We start from the raw sequence: 17,500 nt of genomic DNA, 5'->3' as shown, positions 1-17,500 counted from the left end.
AAAAAAAAAAAAAAAAAAAACTTACCATTTTGCCAGGCACAGTGGTGCATGCCTGTAATCCCAGTGACTCGGGAGGCTGAGGCGGGAGGATCACAAGTCCAAAACCAGCCTCAAAACTTAGCAAGGCCCTAGGCAACTTAGCAAGACCCTGTCTCAAAATAAAATATAAAAATGGTTGGGGATGGGACTCAGTGGTTAAGCAGCCCTGGGTTCAATCCCTGGTACCAATAATAATAATAATTTTTTAAATAACACAACATTAAGCACGTTTAAGTTCACAATCCGGTGGCATTAAGTGCTTTCACGATGTTTTGCAGCTGTCCCCACCATCCATCTCCAGAATTTTCCATCTCCCCAAACTCTGGCCCCTTCAACACTAACTTCCCAGCCCCTCCCCAATCCCTGGCACCCACACGCTGCTTCCTGTCTCCATGGATCTGACAACTCCAGGGTCCCCCTGTGGGTGGATCCTGCAGCACGTGGTGTGGCCTTTTGTGTCTAGCTCATTTCACTGAGCACCAGGTCCTCAAGGCCAACCACACAGTCACGGGTGTCAGAATCCTTGCCTTTCTGTGGCTGAATACTACTCCACTGTGGGAGTAGCCATTCATCCATCAATGGACAGTCTACCATTTGGCTATTGTGAATAGAACAGAAATTCATCCCTGACAGTTCAGGAGGCTGGAAGTCTGCAGTCAAGGTGCTGGCTGGGGCCAGTCTCCCTGAAGCCTTCTGGCGGGCTAGCAGTCCCTGGTGTTCCTTGGCTTATAGAGGCATCACTCCCAGACCTGCCTGCCTTCATGTGGCCTCCCTCATGTGTCTGCATTTCTGTGTCTGAATTCCCCTATTCTGGTAATGATGCCGGTCACTGGATGAGAACCCGCCCTCATCCAGGTGACCTCACTATATCTTTGCATCTGCAAAGACCCTGTTTCTAAATGAGGTAACATTCCCAGGTTCCAGAGGTTAGAACTTGAACACTTCTCTTGGAGGATACAATTCAACTGGAATTCATTGTTGAAAGAAAAAGAACATTCGTAATGTGTATAGAAATAGATCAATGACTGAGAGACACAGAGATAATCAGTACGTACATACATCCTGATAAGACTACAGTTGGTCCTCTACATCCACATGCTTTGCATCCATGGATTCAACCAACCTTGGGGGAAAATACTCAAGAAAATCACATCTGTGTTTAACATATACGGACTTTTGTTGTTGCTGGAATCCCGAGGTAATACAGTAATTCAACTACCTACATAGCACTTACATTGTGCTAGGTGCTAAATGTCACTGAGAGATGGCTTCAAGTTAAGGCGCATGTACCTAGGTTCTATGCAAATGATCCATAACTCTATGAAAGAAACTTGAGTATGCACTGATTTTGGTAACTGCAGGGGGTTCTGGAACTGATTCCCCATGGATTTTAAGTGACGACTGCACAGTCTCAAAGGTTAAGCTGTAAGACACTGTGGCTACCACCTTGGACCATCTCCCTCCCCCTTCTCCCTCTCTCTCATGTCATTTGCTCTGAAGGAAGCCAGCTGTCAGGTTGTGAGCAGCCTTATGGAGAAGCCCACACAGTGGGGAACCCCAGCCAATAGCTATGTAAGTGAACTTGGACTTGAATACTTCTTTGGGGGCTATATAGTTTAACCCACAACAATGAGTTATTCAAATTCATTGTAGAAAAAAACAGAAAATTCAGAATATAGAGATAGATAATTGATAGGTGATACAAAATAGATAGATGGATGAAAGATCCAGACTGTAGTGAGAAACCCTGGATAATCCAAACACTGGCTGCCAATACCCAAATCCTGACTCTTATACCCTTGTACCTCAAATACTGGAACTCCTGAATTCCTGATCCTCAGAAACTGGGTGAGATAATAAGTGTTGTTTTAAGCTACTAAGTTCTGGGGTAATTTGTTATAAAACAGTACCTAGACAATACAGACACACATATGTTCACATGACTTTTCATGCATTCAAAGAAGAGATCAGGGGGTGGCTTTAAAATAATACATGATGGGGCTGTGGCTGAAGCTCAGGGGCAGAGCACTTGTCTAGCACGTGTGAGGCACTAGGTTCAATCCTCAGCACCACATACAAATAAACAAAGTCAAGGCATGCTGTCCATCTACAACTACAAAAAATTTATATATATGTGTGTGTGTGTGTATGTATATATGATGGATCAAACCTTGCTAACTATTTCGTGGTTTTGTTTTCTTTATATTATGTACTAGGGTCAATTTCCAGAAGTGCAGTCATTAGGTCAAAGGATATGGTTGTCTCGGGATCATGCCACCGGAAGAACTGTACACAATATTACAGCTACGAACAAGAGTTTGCATTTCTTATAGCAGCTACACAGGCATCGGGTGTTAACTGTATCTGATCAGGATAATTAACAACTGCTTCTCGTCCACGTTCTTATATCCCACCATCATGTGGCTGAGGCTTAGGAGGCTTTGTGACAGGCAGCATGTATTGGTCAGCTTTCCATCCGTATGACAAATACCTAAGATGACCAACTTATGAGAAAAGCCTTAGTGGGGCCTGGTGGCACATGCCCCTCATCCCAGCTACTCAGGAGATTGAGGGAGGAGGGTTGCAGGTTGCAGGCCAACCTTGGCAACTAAGGGAGACCTCGTCTCCAAATAAAAAATAAAAAGGGGCAGGCACAGTGGCACACGCCTGTAATCCCAGTGGCACAGGAGGCTGAGGCAGGAGGATCACGAGTTTAAAGCCAGCATCTGCAACAGTGAGGTGCTAAGCAACTCAGTGAGACCCCATCTCTAAATAAAATACAAAATAGGGCTAGGGATGTGGCTCAGTGGCTGAGTGCCGTGAGTTCAATCCTCAGTACTCCTCCCAAAAAATTTTTTTAAATAATACTAATAATAAAAAGGGCTGGGTATGTGATGTGGCTCAGTGGTTAAGTGGCCCTGGGTTCAATCCCTAGAACCAAAAATAAATAAATAAATAAATAAAATTTATAGAGGAGGGGGAGGAGAAACCTTGTTTTGGCTCCTGTTTTGCAGGTTTCAGTCTGTGATCAGCTGGCCCCGTTGCCTTGGGTCTGGTGTGGTACATCTCGGTGGAGAGTGTGCTGGAGCAACACCACACCCCTCATGTCAGGGAAGTGGACAGAGAGAAGACCGAATCCCAGGAGCCCCTCTGAGGGCAGGCCCCAGTGACTGGAAGACCTCCCCTTAGGCTCCACTTCTTAAAGGTTCTGCCGCCTCCCCACAGAGCCACCCTGGAGACCGAGGTTCCACCACATGGCCTTTGGGAGTCATTTAAGATTCAGATCACAGTGCGGTGGTACACGCCCAAAATCCCAGCAGCTCAGGAGGCTGAGGCTGGAGGATCTCAAGTAGAAGGCCAGCCTCAGCAAGTTAGCAAGGCTCTAATCAACTTAATGAGACCCTGTCTCAAAACAAAAAGCAAAAAGAGCTGGGGATGTGGCTCAGTGGTAGAGCGCTTCTGGGTTCAATCCCCAGCACCAAAGGAAAGAAGTCCTGATCATAGCAGAGTGAATCCCAGATGGACTCAGTTCTCTTTCTATTACTTCATTGAATAGGTTGTTCATTCCTTTGGTTTGTATCTCTGTGCCTTCCTCAATCCCGATAATTCTTAAATTTGGTCTTTTCATGATGTCCCATAGTTCTTGGAGATTCTGTTCATGATTCCTTACCATCTTCTCTGTTTGGGCAACTTTATTTTCAAGATTAAATATTTTGTCTTCATTGTCTGAGGTTCTGTCTTCCAAGTGGTCTGGTCTGTTGGTGATGCTTTCCACTGCGTTTTTTTTTTATCTGATTTATTGTTTCCTTCTTTTCAAGGATTTCCATTTGGTTGTTTTTGTTTTGTTTTGTTTTGTTTTGTTTTACAATCTCTATCTCTTTGTTGAAATGATCTTTTGCTTCCTGCAGGTGCTCTTTCAACTGCTTCTTGGTGTGATCATTCATTGCCTGCATTTGCTCTTATCTCATCCTTTGCTTCACGAATCATCTTAATCATGTATAATCTGAAGTCCTTTCCTGACATTTCTTCTACCATACTGTCACTGGATTCTACTAATATAGAATCTAGATTTGTTTGGACCATTTTCTTCCCTTGTGTTTTCATGTTGTTCATGTATCTTCCCCTCTAGCAGTGCAGACCTGGGGTATTGCAGATTTCCCCCTATAGGCTTATAGTGACCCTATAGGTTTCCAAAACCTTTTCTTTACGGGGGAGATCAATATTAGCAGTGCCCAGTTCAGACAGTATGCAACCCAAAACCAAATAGCCCCTATGAGGACGTTAACAATATTGTCATAATAAACAGAATGGGTTCAATTATCACCTTCAGTATAACAGATCTGCAATAAGGTCTGCAGTTTCTAATGGAGGACAAAGAGGATGCAGAGGGGTGTAGGATGTAGCTGTTAATGGGATAAGAAAAGACTATACAGAAATCCTAGGTCACAGAAAGGGTGCGAGTATAATCAAAAGAAGTCGGATTTTAGCATGGAAAAAGGGAGAAAGAGACTCTGAGGGAACAGGTAAACAAAAGGAGAAAGAGAGTGAGAAAGTAAAGAAATAAAAACTTAAATTTTTTTGATAAGGAGAAAAAAGAAAATCTACACTATAACAGTCACACAGTATTCAGACCTCCCAGTCTTCAGTAGCCTGATGCATGAGAGGTACCTGACAATGAGCTTCCAGTCCCCAGCAGGCGTCTCAGGATGGGATTTGCCCCACCTAAAGATGGGAGGTACGGCTTCCAGGACAATCCAAGATGGCCGCTCTGGTTTCCAAATGTGTTGGCAAATGGGGAGCTGCAGCTTGGGGTGTGGACATGGTCAGCTGGAGGTCCTGGAGGCAGGGTGCAGTTGGTCAGGCAGGGGTCCTGGAGGTGGGGTGTGGTCAGTGTGGTTGCAGGATTCTGGAGGTGGGGTGCAATCAGTCTTTCTGGGGGTCCTGGTGATAGGGGGCAGTCAGTCAGTCTGGGGGTCCTGGCAGGGAGCAGTCAGTTGACATGAAGGCCCCAGAGGCAGGGAGTGATGGGTTGGACGGAGGGGTCCTGGAGACAGGGCTCGGTCAGTACGGCCAGGGGTCCTACGGGGCCTGGCTGTTGTCTCAAAATGGCGGCAGCCATGTGTAATCAAACCTGCAGGTACTGTGACAGTGAACTTCCAGGCAACAGCAGGCAGCTGGTGCTCCACTGGCAATCTGCGGTCAGTTTGCTCACTGCTGTCGGACGATCAGGAGGCGAACCTCACGCGGTGGGTGATGGGTAGGTGAAAGGCAGGTGATGGACAGGCAAGAGGCCTGCAAATGGCAGATGATAGGCGCCAGACAGTGAGCAATCTGCACTCAAAAAGGTGTTGATATGCTGGCAGACTGCAGGTGATTGCAGTAAACGAATGCAGTAAACAGCAGGGGATCAATAATCTGCAAAAACTGGCTCGCCAAAAAACAGATATCCTCTGCTTGAAACCCGAGTTTCAGAGCAACAAGGAATGCAGCCTCCCTCTAGTCCGCCATCTTGGATCTCCCCATTTCTCTTTCTAAACCTTAGTTTCCTCTGACATCATTATAGGGAAAAGAACTTACAGTTATTGAGGCAGTACCACGTGCCTCGCCCTGTACTAGGTCTTCAGTGTGTCATTCACGTAACCATCACATATTCATTGAGCACTTACTATGTGCTAGATTCAGTTCTAAATATGGGATACAGAAATGAGTGACAAAACAGACAAAAGTCTCTGTTCCAGCAGAATGAGATCGACCAAGTTGGGGCTGGGGCTGTGGCTCAGTGAGAGAGCGTTTGCCTAGCATGTGTGAGGCACTGGGTTCAATTCTCAGCCCCACATTTAAATAAATGAATTAAACAAAGGCCCATCAACATCTAAAAATACATATATTTAAAGAAGCCTTTTAATATATATTAATATATATGTGACTGGAGCAGAGGGAGCAAGAGAGAAAAAGAGGAGGGGAGGCAGGGAGAGGACAGGATAGGGTGTGCAGGCCCTGGTGAACTCCAGGGAGGACTTGGGCTTTGACCCAGAGAGAGGAGGGAGCTATGCAGGGAGCTAGCATGTGAGAGGCACTGGGTTCGATTCTCAGCACCACATATAAAGGTCTATCAATAACTAAAAAAATATATATTAAAGAAATCATTCTCACAGACCCTACACTGCAGTGGGAGAGACCAAGAATAAAGGAGGAGTAGGTAGAAAGTGGAGGTGGGGTGGATAAACATAAAAGAGGGAAGTTTCAAGTTTCAGCCAGGTGCCCCAGAGGCCTCCTAAGAAGGTGACTTGTGAGTGAAGATTAAAGGTGGTGAGGGAGAGTGCCTCTGGGGTATCTAGAGAAGAGCACTCCAGGCAGAGGACACAGTCCATGCAAAGGCCCTGGGGCAGGGCATGTTGGTGGCACAGGGAGGAGCCTGTGTGACTGGAGCAGAGGGAGCAAGAGAGAAAAAGAGGAGGGGAGGCAGGGAGAGGACAGGATAGGGTGTGCAGGCCCTGGTGAACTCCAGGGAGGACTTGGGCTTTGACCCTGAGAGAGGAGGGAGCTATGCAGGGTTGCAGGCAGAGAAGGTACCTGACTCAGGTGCTCACAGGTGCCCTCTGCTGCTGCAGTGTGGAGGACAGACTATGGTGGGGGAATGGTGATGGCGGGGGCTGGGAACCAGAGCCATGGGGACTGCACTAGCCCAGGGGAGCAAGTCGTGGAGAAGGTAGAAGTAGCCAGACTCTGGATATGTTCCAAATGTTAAGCCAACAGAATTTGGTGAGAGCATGGACACTAAAGAAAGAAAGAAGTCAAGGATGGAATCAAATTTTTTGACCTAAGCAACTCAGAGGATGGAGGTGTCCTCAGCTGAGACTCTCGTTGGCTCCTACTGACAAAGCTACACAGTAGAGTTTATCATTTATCATTCTTTCCAGTTTCCAAAGAGGGAAACCAATGCCCGGAGAAGGTAAGTGCAAAGTACCTCAAGATTACACAGCAAGAAGCCAGGCATGGTGGTACACACCTGTCCTCCTAGCAACTCACGAGGCTGAGGAAGATCACAAGTTCAAGGCCAGCCTGGACAACAGAGCAAGACCCTCAAAATAAAATAGAAAATAAAATAATTAGAAAGGGCTGGTGATGCAGCTCAGTGGTAGAGCATCTGTCTACCATGTGTGAGGTGCTGGGTTCTATGTCCAGCATTACAAAGGAAAGAAAAAAGATTACGCAGCAAGATAGGCTCCAAAGCCAGGTCCTTCTCACTCCAAACCTATTCTTGTCTTATTTTGGGGACCAACCATGTGCTTCTCTCCCCTAGTCCCCAGACCTTCTTGTCCCTCAGTTCCCTCTCCTACTGCCATGACAACAAAAAACGAGGGTATGAGTTCTTCAGGGCTGTGCATCAAATGACCACAAACCTGGTGGGTGGCTGGAAACAAGACAAATGTATGGTTTTGGAGGTCAGAAGTCAGTCAGTCAGCTACAGATCTTGCTGGGCTAGAATTAAGGCATCGGCAGGGCTGGTTCCTTCTGGAGGCACTAAGGATGAATCCTCGTTCCACCTTCTCCAGCTTCTAGAGGTGCCTGCATTCTTGGCTTGTGGCTCCTCCCTCCATCTTTGAAGCCAGCCATGACTGGTCCAGTGGTTCATACATCTCATTCCCGTCTCTATGCTCCTCTCTTGCCCGCTCTTCCACATGTAAGATTCACCAGGTTATATCTGGCCCACCCAGTTGATCTAGAATGACCTTCCCATCCCCACATGGTTGGCTGACAACTTCAATATCATCGGCAAACATGACTCCCCCTTGCTACATAACAAATCTGCCTCATTGGCTCAAGTTGCTGTAATGAAACTCCTCAGACTGCGTGGCTTAAACACAGGCATTCATTCCTCACCATTCCCGAGGCTGGAGTCCAGGATCAGGCTGGTTCCATTCCTGGTGAGCACTCTCTCTTCCTGGCTTGCAGAGGGCCACCTTTGCGCTGTGTCCTCACAGCGAAGAGAAGATAAAGCTCTAGTCTCACCTCCTTTTCCTGTAAGGGCACTAACCCCATCATGGAGGCCACACCCTCATGACCCCATCTGACCCCAATTATGCCCAAAGGCCCCACCTCCAGCTTCTATCCCACTGAAAGTCAGGGCTCCAATGTAAGAATTCCGTCAGGACACAATCGCATCCACACACTCACATATTTCGCAGGTTTCAGTGAGGAAGATGTGGACGTTTGGGGAAAAGGATGGATCACCATTCTGCCTACCACACCCAGTGAGGTCACAAGGGCCTCTGTGACCTCATCATCCCTGGGACCCAAATTTACAAGACACTCCCACTAGCCACTCCCCTGTGACAGCTGGTTAGACTCCCCCAGGGATGTGAGCCCCAGGTGTCCTAACCTCCAGCTGCCATGGGAGTTGATCCTGAAGAAGCCCAGAAGCCTTGCTCTAGGGTCCAGACCCTGTTTAAGAGGGTCAAGACCTTACTGGCTGAAGTGCCACCCCCGCCCCCACCCCCACCCCCACCCCCCGCCTGGAACCCAGGCTGTGCACATGTGTATGGGTACGTGTTTGGGCATGTGCTTGAAAACAACCTGGAACATCTCCCATCACAACAGGTGAGTCTGTAAACGACAGAGGTATGGTGTCTCCAGCCTGGACCACCAGACGGGAGACAGCTGTGCTGCCCACACCTTGTGTGAGGCCACTTCCCTCCATGCAGACCTAGAATGATTCACATTGAAATGGGAGGATGGGGAGGGGGCTTACTCAGGAGGATTCCCCCGAGATGTACCTGGGGAACACGGCACCGCTGTGCATGGGCAAGGGCTGGGTCTGCCCAGCAGGTGCTGGATACAGGGGAGCAACTGATGGTCCCCGTGGAGGTCCTGGAAGTGGACGGCGAGGGGGCCTTGTGGAAGTTCCTGCTGTCGGGGGCCATGGCTGGGGCGGTGTCTCGCACAGGCACAGCCCCTCTGGACCGCGCCAAGGTGTATATGCAGGTGTGTGAGCCACGGGGCGCAGCCCCGGGTAGAGGTGGGAGGCAGTGGCACTGAAGGAGGTTGGGCCGGGAGTGGGGCTGGCATGTGCTTTCAGGGGTGGTGCCAGGCCTGGACTGGGGTGCATGCAGCTGACCTGAAAGGGACACTGAGTTATGTTGGGAGGGGAGCCCACAGGGGACAACCCTGAGCCAGGATTGGGTCAGAGATCAGGGAGCTGGAGGGGGTTCTTCAGATGGGTTTGAAAACTAAATAGGAGTGAAGAAAAGATGCAGGTGAGGGAGCAGATGGGAATGTGGGTCCAAGCTGGGCTGGGGAAGGATCCGCGGAAGCCAGGGGTGCGCTGGCATGCAGGAGCCGCTCTGGAGGGCTCCCACAGGGCTCCTCCCGGGTCCTCCCGCCCCAGGTCTACTCCTCCAAGACCAACTTCATGAACCTGCTGGGGGGGCTGCGGAGCATGGTCCAGGAGGGCGGCGTCCGCTCCCTGTGGCGGGGCAACGGAATCAACGTGCTCAAGATCGCCCCCGAGTACGCCATCAAGTTCTCCGTGTTTGAGCAGGTGGGGAAGGGTCTGCTCTTCTCTGATGGACTCCAAGCCCCTCTCGCCCCACCCCACCCACAAAGCCCCGTCCCCACGCGGGACAGGATTTCAGCTCCAGGCCCCAGGCCCCTCCCCGGGTGGGCTTCAGGCAGGAAGGTGGCTGGCTTCTCTCACGCGCCTCTCTCCCATCCCAGTGTAAGAATTACTTCTGTGGAGTACACGGGTCCCCACCCTTTCAGGAACGGCTCCTCGCTGGCTCCCTGGCTGTGGCCATCTCTCAGACGCTCATCAACCCCATGGAGGTAAGAGGGTGTCTGAGACGGTGAGGAAGCCAGGGAAGCGTCTGCCAGCTCTGCGGCGACCCCCTCCCTCCTGCTCTCCTTTTACTTCCTCCTCCTTCCTTTGTCTCTTTCCTTCTCCTTCTCCTCTTCTCTCCTCCTTCTTCCCATCTTCCCTCTCCTTCCCCTCCCCACTGACCCCTTCCTTTTCTTTTCTTGTTTTGGTGCTGGGGATAGAATCCAGAAACGCTTTATCACTGGGCCACACCCCCTGCCCTTTTTGTTTTATTTATTTTTTGGTACCAGGGATTGAGCCCAGAGGTGCTTTCCACTGAGCCACATCCACAGGCCTTTTTTATTCATTTTGAGACAAGGTCTTGCTATGTTGCACAGGCTGGCCTTGAACTCTCCATCCTCCCGCCTGGCCTCCTGGACCACAGGCGTGCGCCCCTCACAGGGCTCTCCTCTTTCTCTTGAGTGCGCTACGCGTGCGCCGCCCAGTCACTTCAATACCGTTCACTGGGTGGTGCGTTCTTTACCCCCAGATCCATGAGGCCACTTTTGTATTTTACTAAGTTCCTATATATACTTGGGGTTATTTCTGGTCCTTCTCTTCTCGTTGCTGTGGTGTCTGTTCATATACGACTGTATTTCTTTTTTATAAACAAACTTTAAAAAAATTTTTTAGTTGTAAATGGACACAACACATATTATTTACTTACATGTGGTGCTGAGGATGGAACCCAGTACCTCACACATGCTAGGCAAGCGCTCTGCCACTGAGCCACAGTCGCAGCCCCTTATAAACAGACTATTTTTAGAGCAGTTTTAGGTTTTCAGAAAATGGGGCAGAAAGTATAGAGAGTACACCCCCTCCCCCCTTGCCCAGTCTCCTCTGGTGGGTGGCTAACTGTTACAATCAAGAACCCACCCATACATCACTAACGAAAGCCTGTCCTGCAAGCTGGGCCCTCTGTGCTTCACGTTCTGGGGAGGTTGACACATGCACAGTGGTGTGTCCACTGCCCTGCTTTCTACCCTGTGCCCCTCTCTCCTCCCCAATTCCTGGCTGCACTGGCCTTTTGACGACCAGCGCAGCTGTGCCGCTGTTTGATTCCGAAGACCTGATGGCATGTTTTGTCAACTCCCTTCTCTGCTCTTTATCAGCGTCCCAGGCTCTTCTCCCACGTACAAACCTTGGCATCTGTCTGGGTAAATAAAACCCTGTGGTAGTTGATTTTTATGGGACGATACTTGGTTCATACATAAGCTCAGAGAGTGATCTACCAGTTTGAGTGAGGTTGAGTCTACCGACTTGCCTCCGTCTATCTTCTGTTGCTGTGACGGAATGCCTGAGACAGGACTCTTTGTAAACGATAGAGATTTATTTTGGCTCATGGTTCTGGAGGTTGGAAGTTCAAGATCCAGCAGCTACGTCTGGCAAGGGCCTCCCGATGTGTCGTAACATGGCAAAAGAGCGGCAGGCCAGTGAGGAAAACACATGGAAGGGCCACAGCCAACTCACTTTTTTGTGGTGATGGCCCAGGGGGTTGAACCCCAGGGTGCTCTACCTCTGAGCCACATCCCCAATTCTTTTTATTTTTTGAGACGGAGTCTTGCAGAGTTACTGAGGCTGGCCTAGAACTTGCCGTCCTCCTGACTCAGCCACCCGAGTCACTGGAACAACAGGTGTGCGCCACCATGCCCAGCTAACAATCTACTTTGCAGTAACTAATCCAGTGCAAGAGGACTCCACTTCCTCCTCTTAACAACCACTCGCCCCTCTGCCTTTCTACCACCTCTCAATACGATCCCATTGGCAATTAAATGGGGACAAACCAAATTGAAACCTTAGAGTGACCAGCAGCATATTCCACTCATTCACATCACCCTCAAGTCCTTTCGGGCATCTGAAAGTTGTCTTCCTATAGTTCTTGCCCTGAGTGTTTTCCTAAGCATATTAGTTTCCTATTGCTTCGCAACAAATTGCTACAAACAGCAGCTTAAAGTGACCACGATGATTTGTTATCTGTTTCTGTGGGTTGTTTCTGGGTACCAGTTAGTTGGGTCTTCTGCTTAAGGTCCCATTGGGTAGAAATCAAGCTGTCAACTGGGCTGCAAAGAAAACTCATCTGAACTCAGGTCCTCTTCCAAGCTTCCTGCTTGTTAGTAGGATTTCTTTCTTTCTACCCCCACTTCCATTTCTTTTCCAGTACTAAGGACTGAATCCAGCAGGCTTCTACCACTGAGCTATATCCCTATACCTTTTCTTTATTTTTAAACAAGGTCTTGCTAACTTGCCCAGGCTGGTCTTGGACTTATGATTTTCCTGCCTTGGGCTCTGGAGTAGCTGGAATTAAAGGTGTGTGCCACTGTCCTAGGCAGCATTCAGTTCTTTACTATATTAGCCTGTTTTCTGTTACTATGACAAAATACCTGAGGTTTAGGTGATAAAGAAAAGAGGTTTATTTAGCTCAGAGCATTGGAGGTTCAAGAGCATGGTGCTGGCATCAAGTTGGCGCTGATGAGGGCTCCTGCATCAGCTGGTTTTCTGTTGCTTTAACAAAATGCCTGAGATAATTAATTTATAAAGAAAAAAGTTGTAAAGTACTCCCCTAGCATAGGTGAGGCCCTGGGTTCCACCCAGGCACCATAAAGAGAGGGGTGGAGAGAGCTGTTCTGGTTCACAGTTCAGAGGTTCAGTCCATGATCAGGCAGACTCACTGCTTCAGGCCTCCTGTGGACAGCCAGTGGCAGTGGAGGGAGCACGTGGCAGGGGAGACTGCCCACCCATGGCAGAAGAGCAGGAGGAAGCGGCCAGAATCCCCCGCCCCCCTCAGGGCACATACGCAGCTGCCTGAGGATCCTCCACTAGGCTGCACCTGCTGAAAGCTCCTGACCTCCCAGGGGCACTGCCCTGGGGACCAAGCCTTGAATACATGGACCTCTGGGGGACACTGAGCAAAACAGCCCCCTGGCTGAGTCCCATGGCAAGTGGCATCGTGCAGAGAGCACATGGGGAGGACGGAAGCCGGAGGGCAGGCGGGCCCATCCTCCTCTTGGAGAACTGACCAGGGTCCCACAGGAACTCCATCAGTCCTGAGGGCAGCATCCTCAAGGATCCAACCGCCTGCCATGGGCTCCGCGGCTTATGTGTCCCACCACCTGTCAACAAGTCCCTCTGAGGACCAAGCTCCCCACACGTGAACCCTGAGGGACAAACTCAAACCACATCCAAACCAAAGTACCCCGGCTGCAGGACTGAGGTCCTCAGCAACTGTCCTGCCAGGTGATCCTCCCCACACATGGCAGGTGTGCACCTTTATGACCAAGAGGGGCTGGGGGTGGGGCTCGGGGGTGGAGCGCTCACCTAGCACAGTGGAACTCCGTGGGTTCAATCCCCAGAACAGCAAAAACAATACCAAAAACCCAAGAGTGCGTCCAGTCTTCGGTTTCTTGTCTTGGACAACAAACACTTGCTGAAGGCCCTCATCTGAGTAGGTGACGCTCATTCCCGAAAATTTATTTTGATTACCTTGAAGTCAACTGCTTACATGAACAAAACCCCTTCACCTTTGCCTTATACTGTAACCTAGTCAGAGATGCGAAATCCTGTCACAGTCAGGCCTGCACCCCAGGTGGCACAGGGCAAGTACAGAGAGTGGCAGGAATTGGGGAGAGCATCGTGGGGTTTTCATCACCAAAATAAGATACCTGAAGTTGGGTAACCTTATAAAGAAAAGAGGTTTATTTAGCTCACCGTTCTGGAGGTCCAAAGGTTCGAACAGGGTAAGGGTCTTCTTGCTAGCAGTCTTGGACCTTGAGAGCCTGCCTGGAGGTTCTAGCAGGGAGCAAGCTACTCGAAGGGGCTAGGTAGGGCTGGGGTGCTGGTCCTCCTTGACCCAGGGCACAGCTTCACGAGGGACACGCCGAGCAGTGAGAGAGCAAGGGTGCACCTGCCTGGCCAGGCCAGCGCAGCTGAATCAGCCCTGGCAATGGAAGGGTGCCAGGCGTCACAGCCAGATCACCCTCCCACCCCTGGCCGTCTTTACGTGGCCCAGGGGCCCACATGATGCAAGCCAGGGAGCTCACACGTGTGTGTGTGTATGTGTGTGTGTGTGTATGTCCTGGTCTCTCTCCCTCTTCTTTTTTATTTATTTATTTTTTGGTACTGGGAATTGAACCCAGGGGCACTTAACCACTGAGCCACATCCCAGCCCTTTTTGCCTTTTTATTTAGAAACAGGGTCTCATTTAATTGCCTAAGGCCTCACTAAGCTGCAGAGACCGAATGTGAACTTGTGATCCACCTGCCTCAGCCTCCAGAGCCCCTGGGGTTATAGGCATGTGCCACTGTGCCCTTTTCTTATAAAGTTCACTCACAGGCCCATCCTGATGACACCGCCCATTCCTGACCCCCTCCCCCAGGCCCCACCTCTAAATGTCAAGGTTGGATTCCACGTTCCCACCCTCTTAATGCCTCACAACGGGTTGAATTTCAACCGACCCCTTGGGAGGACCCAAACCATGTCCAGCCATCTCAGGCACCACCTCGCATTTCCTGCCCGGCCAGCTGTCTGTCTTTGGTGGAACTGTGGGTCGGGTACTTGGACAGTGTGGTATTTTGTAAACATCCCGACTTCTGGCTTCTACTGATGGTGGATCTGGCCCCTGGGGCCTGCGTGCCCAGGGCGCGGCAGCACTAGCATGGCCCTCGCTTGGCTCACATGGCTTCCTTACCCTCCTCACCTTGTCACATGAGCTTCTGAACCCGAAATTCAGGGAGCAGACACAGCAGGGGACATGAGAGATCTGGGTTCTCACCCAGCCCGTCGCACCCCTGGCCTCAGTCTCCCCATGGCAGACTGAGGGCCACAAAGAGAGTCAAGTCTCCCTCCCACTCTTCCCAGGTGCTGAAGACAAGGCTGACCCTGCGCCGCACGGGTCAGTACAAGGGACTGCTGGACTGCGCCAGGCAGATCTTGGAGCGGGAGGGCACCCGTGCTCTTTACCGAGGCTACCTGCCCAACATGCTCGGCATCATCCCCTACGCCTGCACTGACCTGGCTGTCTATGAGGTGTGGGTCCACCGAGGAGGCGGGCGGCCTGAGCCCAGGCCCACCGTGAGCTTGCGCTTCGCCTTGCTCTCTTCATGAGTATTTTTAAACTAACACATATTGTGCGTATTTATGGGGTCTGGCACGATACTCCAACACATGTACACAATGTGCAATGATCAGGTAAGGGTAACTGACCTAGCTATCGTTGCTCTGTGTTGGGAACACTGAACATCCTCTCTGCTATCTGTCTATTGGTACCAGGGATTGAACCCAAGGGCACTTAACCACTCAGCCACATCTCCAGCCCTTTTATTTTTTTATTTTGAGACAGGGTCTCACTAGGTTGCTTACAGCCTCACTAAGTTGCTGAGGCTGGCTTTGAACCTGCCATCCTCCTCCCTCAGCCTCCTGAGCTGCTGGGATAACAGGCATGAGCCACCATGCCCAACTCTACTTGCTATTTTGAAAAGAAGTTATTCCTTCTGTCCAGCTATGCACCCCGTTACTTACTAACTGTCCTGTCTCCATCCTCCTCTCCCTTCCCACTTCCCAGCCTCTGGTAACCACTATTCTACTGTCACTTCTGTCATATCAATTATCTTAGTTTAGCTTCCATATGTGAGAACATGTGGCATTTGTCTTTCTATGCTTGGCTTACTTAATATGATGTCCTCCTGTTCATCTATGGTGCCACAAATGACAGGACTTCATTCTTTTTATGGCTGAATAATATTCCAGTGTGTAAAGGTTTTCCATCCACCTTCAGTGGACAACTTGGTTGACTCCATATCTTGGCTCTTATGAATAGCGCCCTTGCCCTCTTCTTTTGCAGATGCTACGGAACTTATGGCTGAAGTCAGGCAGGGACATGGAGGACCCCAGTGGCTTGGTCAGTCTGTCATCTGTAACGCTGTCCACAACCTGCGGCCAGATGGCCAGTTACCCACTGACTTTGGTGCGCACCCGGATGCAGGCGCAAGGTAGCCTGGCCCTAGTGAACACCACAAATGCCCCTCCCCGATTCAGCCCAGCTCTGAATTTTCCTAGCATCCCAAACACTCCGTATTTGATCCTGGCCACCTCTGCTGACCCCTGAACCCACCAAGACTTCTTATACTCACTCTCCAACCCAACCCCAGACCTTAAACTAATCCTTTAAAAATCGCTAATACATCCTTCTCCTAAATGACCACCTCCTAAAGAACTCCCCCCTACTCGCACACTGGTCCCCAAAACAAATAATCCCCCAAAGACTTCCCAAGTCAGACCCAGCTCTGAGCTTGCCTCTGTCCCCACAGACACCGTGGAAGGCTCAAACCCCACCATGCGTGGCGTCTTTCAGAGGATCTTGGCCCAGCAGGGCTGGCCGGGACTGTACCGAGGCATGACCCCCACATTGCTGAAGGTGTTGCCGGCGGGTGGCATCAGCTATGTGGTATACGAGGCCATGAAGAAAACCCTGAGTGTATAGGTTGTCAGCTAGATGACATACAATGGGTAGGATGGACACTGGAAGATCCGGTGTCCCTGGGTCCCAAAGAGCAGTTCAGGCTCAGGCCCTGGGGCTGTTTTGGGTTGCAAAAGCCAGCTGGGAGCTTGGGTCAGAAGATTGTCGGGACTCCCTCCCCAGAGTACAGCCTGAGACCTGAGTTTGGACTCCAGTCTGGCTTCTGCTGGCTCGTCCTGGCTCCAGTGCTAAAAAAGGTGATATACAGACAACCAGGAATAAAGAGAGAGTTTCTGCTGGACATGTCTGGAATACCTGGGATCTTTGGGTCCAGGATGGTAGCAACAGGCTTGGATCCCTTATAGGAAGGGAGTAGGAACGGTGGAATTTGGGGCTGGGAACTCTCGGTCCTAGGAGGGAATAGTGTCGGGGAAAGAAGCTGGTCCCTTCTGTACTGGAAGAGAGTGGGGGCTCCAGGTCCCTGGGTCGAGAGAGAAGGGGGTGCAGGAGACCCCTGTGTTCCCTGATCTCTCAGGCCACTTCACTCGCGGAAGCACCAGATCTGCAAGGTTTCAAGGAGGCCACGTGCCAGGCCTATCTAGGCAGGCGCCTGGGGCACTAACCCAGACGTCAGGCCCCAGAAGCAGCAGCCGGTCACCACCGCCCACGTTGGCTGCCATTCACTCCAGCTCCCACTAATCCCCTCTCGCGGTGTGGTGGCCGGTTCCGCCCCAATGCAGCTGCACTTCCACTGGCTCCCACCAAAACTGGGCAATTTTATTGCGTTGCCATTTGTCCAGACCAGTGTCAGTCACCTAACACCCGCCCCGGTCACTCAGCCATTGGGTTAGACGTCAGCGCTGGAAAAGGATTCTGGTTAACAAGAAAAGCAAGGCCAAATCCAATCTCGTCACTCAGAACTCGTCAGCAATTGGATTAAATTGACTGTCAAACTTTATAAGCACCTCCTCCCACGTGAAGTCATTGGCTTGCCCGCACGACTATCACGCTGAGCACCCGCCCTGCCCGTCCAAAGGGGTCTTTCGCTGAGCCCCTCCTTTCAGCCCACGTGACTCTTTGGAGCCTTCAATCTAATTCCGAAGCCGCCCCCGCGAATCTGGAACTCACGCTTCATTGGGCTTCCGGCCTTCTCG

General features: G+C 50.5%; 2 protein-coding genes across 2 annotated transcripts in view; one reads left to right on the top strand and one right to left on the bottom strand.

Annotated features, from left to right (window-relative positions):
- Positions 1 to 17,500, bottom strand: part of TRIP10 (thyroid hormone receptor interactor 10) — a 260,809-nt gene that overhangs the window by 242,954 nt on the left and 355 nt on the right. The gene's annotated exons all lie outside the window — the stretch shown is intronic.
- SLC25A41 (solute carrier family 25 member 41) lies at positions 8,434 to 17,006 on the top strand (the record flags this gene model as incomplete). Its single annotated transcript, XM_079115341.1, has 7 exons — positions 8,434 to 8,640; positions 8,869 to 9,024; positions 9,428 to 9,580; positions 9,757 to 9,864; positions 14,750 to 14,917; positions 15,732 to 15,879; positions 16,198 to 17,006. 7 exons carry the CDS (start codon positions 8,434 to 8,436, stop codon positions 16,368 to 16,370), a joined length of 1,113 nt encoding a protein of 370 aa, XP_078971467.1. The 3' UTR covers positions 16,371 to 17,006.

The sequence above is a fragment of the Sciurus vulgaris genome (assembly GCF_902686455.1).
Source record: "Sciurus vulgaris genome assembly, chromosome: 16".
Lineage (NCBI taxonomy): Eukaryota > Metazoa > Chordata > Mammalia > Rodentia > Sciuridae > Sciurus > Sciurus vulgaris.
Note: the sequence above shows the minus strand (reverse complement) of the source record. Positions and strands in the feature narration are given on the sequence as shown.